The 2,500-nt window shown below is 40.8% G+C and overlaps 1 protein-coding gene across 2 annotated transcripts in view; it reads right to left on the reverse strand.

Moving 5' to 3' along the window:
* Galk (N-acetylgalactosamine kinase) overlaps positions 1 to 2,500 on the reverse strand; it is a 9,472-nt gene that overhangs the window by 839 nt on the left and 6,133 nt on the right. For both annotated transcript variants that reach the window (XM_043034947.2, XM_043034946.2), the window contains exons 4-8: positions 2,184 to 2,488; positions 1,761 to 1,937; positions 1,460 to 1,623; positions 1,057 to 1,322; positions 1 to 479 (exon numbers count right to left, since the gene is read on the reverse strand). The exon at positions 1 to 479 is cut by the window's left edge and continues 839 nt beyond it. In XM_043034947.2, the coding sequence (XP_042890881.2) occupies positions 314 to 479; positions 1,057 to 1,322; positions 1,460 to 1,623; positions 1,761 to 1,937; positions 2,184 to 2,488 (1,078 nt within the window). In that variant the 3' untranslated portion in view covers positions 1 to 313. The remainder of the gene's footprint in view (positions 480 to 1,056; positions 1,323 to 1,459; positions 1,624 to 1,760; positions 1,938 to 2,183; positions 2,489 to 2,500) is intronic.

A 2,500-nucleotide genomic window follows, 5' to 3' on the forward strand; every position in this document is an offset into this window, starting at 1 on the left:
ATGTGTTTGATATTTACAAAGATAATATCAATAGTTATAACTTTTTAAAAATGTTTTAGTTCTCATATATATATGACTGCTAATATCAACCGAAACATAGTAGTTTAAAAATATATGTTACACAATGTTAACAATAGCATAAATCAGAAAAACAAACACACAGACTAATTGTAAACACATCTCAAGAGAAGAAATAAACTATACCGAAGAATCACATTATTGCAAATCTAGCCTCTGTAAAACAACACTTGATGAAATGTATCAACCCAACAACGCTATATTCCGCACAACCTTGTTACAATGTCACTGTCCTTTACTTAAAGATGCAAGCTCCTGATCCGGGCTGGGAGCTAAAGAGGATGGTGTCCATGTCCCTCTCTTGAGCTGCTGGTTCCTGGCTGTAAAACTCTTCCAACAGCATTGCCTTATAATTCTCTACCTCTTCCTCCTTCACAAGGGCAACCATACATCCACCCCACCTACAGAAGTAAGAAAATGAACAGAAACTGATATGTAGTAAGCAAAGAGTTACGCAAAAATTTGGGCATGATCTTTTTTAAGTTTTATTCATGAAAAATGTGGGAAAGAACGAGGAACTTGGGATATTTTTTGTATAAGATTAACACCTTTTTTCTTCTTTTGTAATGCTTGGCCACAGCCAGTGTGGGTGGGAATCCCGAGGCATTAAGCTTATGCGTTTGAAACATCCTGGCGTTTTGACTATTTAGAGCCAAAATAGCCCCATCGTTACAATCTCTTGACACTTAACCCACACAGGACGGGTGGTACAGCATGTGTACCGCGCATTCAAAAGCCCAGTTGCCGGGCGGCACAGTATTGTGCCAGCCATTCAATTGATTTAGGCCTAATAATTCGAACGCCCCGGCATTTGGACATTCTAGGCTAGAAATCCCCCGTCGGGAATGGGTTAATAGTCTCCCACATCACAGAATTAATTTTATTTACAGCAAATTTTTTTGATGTGAAAAAGACAGAGCATACATGAAAAGAATAAAAAAATAAAGCTAGTCCAAGAGGAACTTGCATTCAACTTACCCTGCTCCAGTAAGACGAGCCCCAAGGGACATTCCCTGTGAGAGCTCCACCAGGGCATCCAGCTTGGGGTGTGAACATTCATATAGTAGTTTTGTGGACCTGTGTGAATCCTGCATCAACCTGCCCAAGTCTGAGAGAGCTGTTTCACTCTCCTCCTCACAAATTCTCTTAAACTCCCACACACGGTGAGCCTCAGAAAAGACATGTTGAGCTCGGTCATGCAGTTTGAAGTGCTGGATGTGCCTGGTGTTCTCACTCAAGGTGGTCTGAGAACATTAACATCATGATAATATTATGGAGTACTGATTGAAATGTAATGTAGAATGTCATGTGTTTCATATGCCATAAATTCATTGATCACTAAGAATAAATAATTTTTCTGGCTATGCACAAAGAATCTTACTTTGTCCAAGGCAGCTGGAGTGGTCTTGAGCAGTTCACAGATCTCTTCCTTGCTGTATGGCCTGGCTTCAAAGGTTTCTGAGACAAGGGTCATCATCTCTGGGAGAGATTTTCCCAGTACTTTTTGCAAGTCACCCAGTCGACGGTATTCTTTCCATACTAAACCTGAAAAAGTGAATGACATCCCTTTTGTTTTTTTCTTCCTTTACTAATTCCAATGATTTAACACTCTACTTAGAAAAAGATGAATAGTGGAAAACACAAACAGAAAGTTTTTATCAGTGGAAAAGCAGATTTCTTACCAGCTTTCTTTGCCATGATCTGGCAAGCAAGCCGACACTCCATGACCCTGCAGTTATAATGTGATGTGGCAGCCTTGTTCATGGGAGCGAGGCAATTAGCTACAACAAAAGTGGCACCCGGAGGTAATGCCACTGGTGTTGACTTTAATGGGTTGAATTCTATGACCCTGGCAGTACCTGCATTAGAAATGTTGTAAGCATAATAAAAGTCAGTTTAATTGTATAGCTACACAGTTTGTAGAATTAAGAATAAAGCATACGAATAAGATCAAATATCAGACTAATCTTGTCATATCTCATTTAATAAATAAACAAATATCTAGTCTCATTCATTGCTATTTTTACAGAAACACAAGGAAAGACATTAGAAGAGAATAAAAAAGAAAAAGAAGAAATAAAAAGAACACAATAAAATCTGCAAACCTGGAGTGCCTAAGAATGATATGGCTTGGTCCATTCCTCCTCCCTGAGTTCCAACATGCCGCTCGCAGCTTGCACATATCTCAGCTAATGCCTCCTTGGCCAACAGCAAGTCATGTGCGTGTGACACCGCCAGGGCAACAGCGCACACGAGAGCCGATGATGAGGAGAGGCCTGACGAGGGGGGGATGTTCCCACTGACCATCAAGTCCAGACCTGTCAGAGGACCCTCCATGCCTCCCTCTTCTGCAATGCCTTTTATAGCACACAGCACATAGTTGAACCAGGCGGGCCTCTCCTTCTGAATCCTTTGGATATTG

The sequence above is a fragment of the Penaeus japonicus genome, unplaced genomic scaffold (genome assembly GCF_977035675.1).
Source record: "Penaeus japonicus unplaced genomic scaffold, GWHDUDI00000001_assembly GWHDUDI00000007, whole genome shotgun sequence".
Lineage (NCBI taxonomy): Eukaryota > Metazoa > Arthropoda > Malacostraca > Decapoda > Penaeidae > Penaeus > Penaeus japonicus.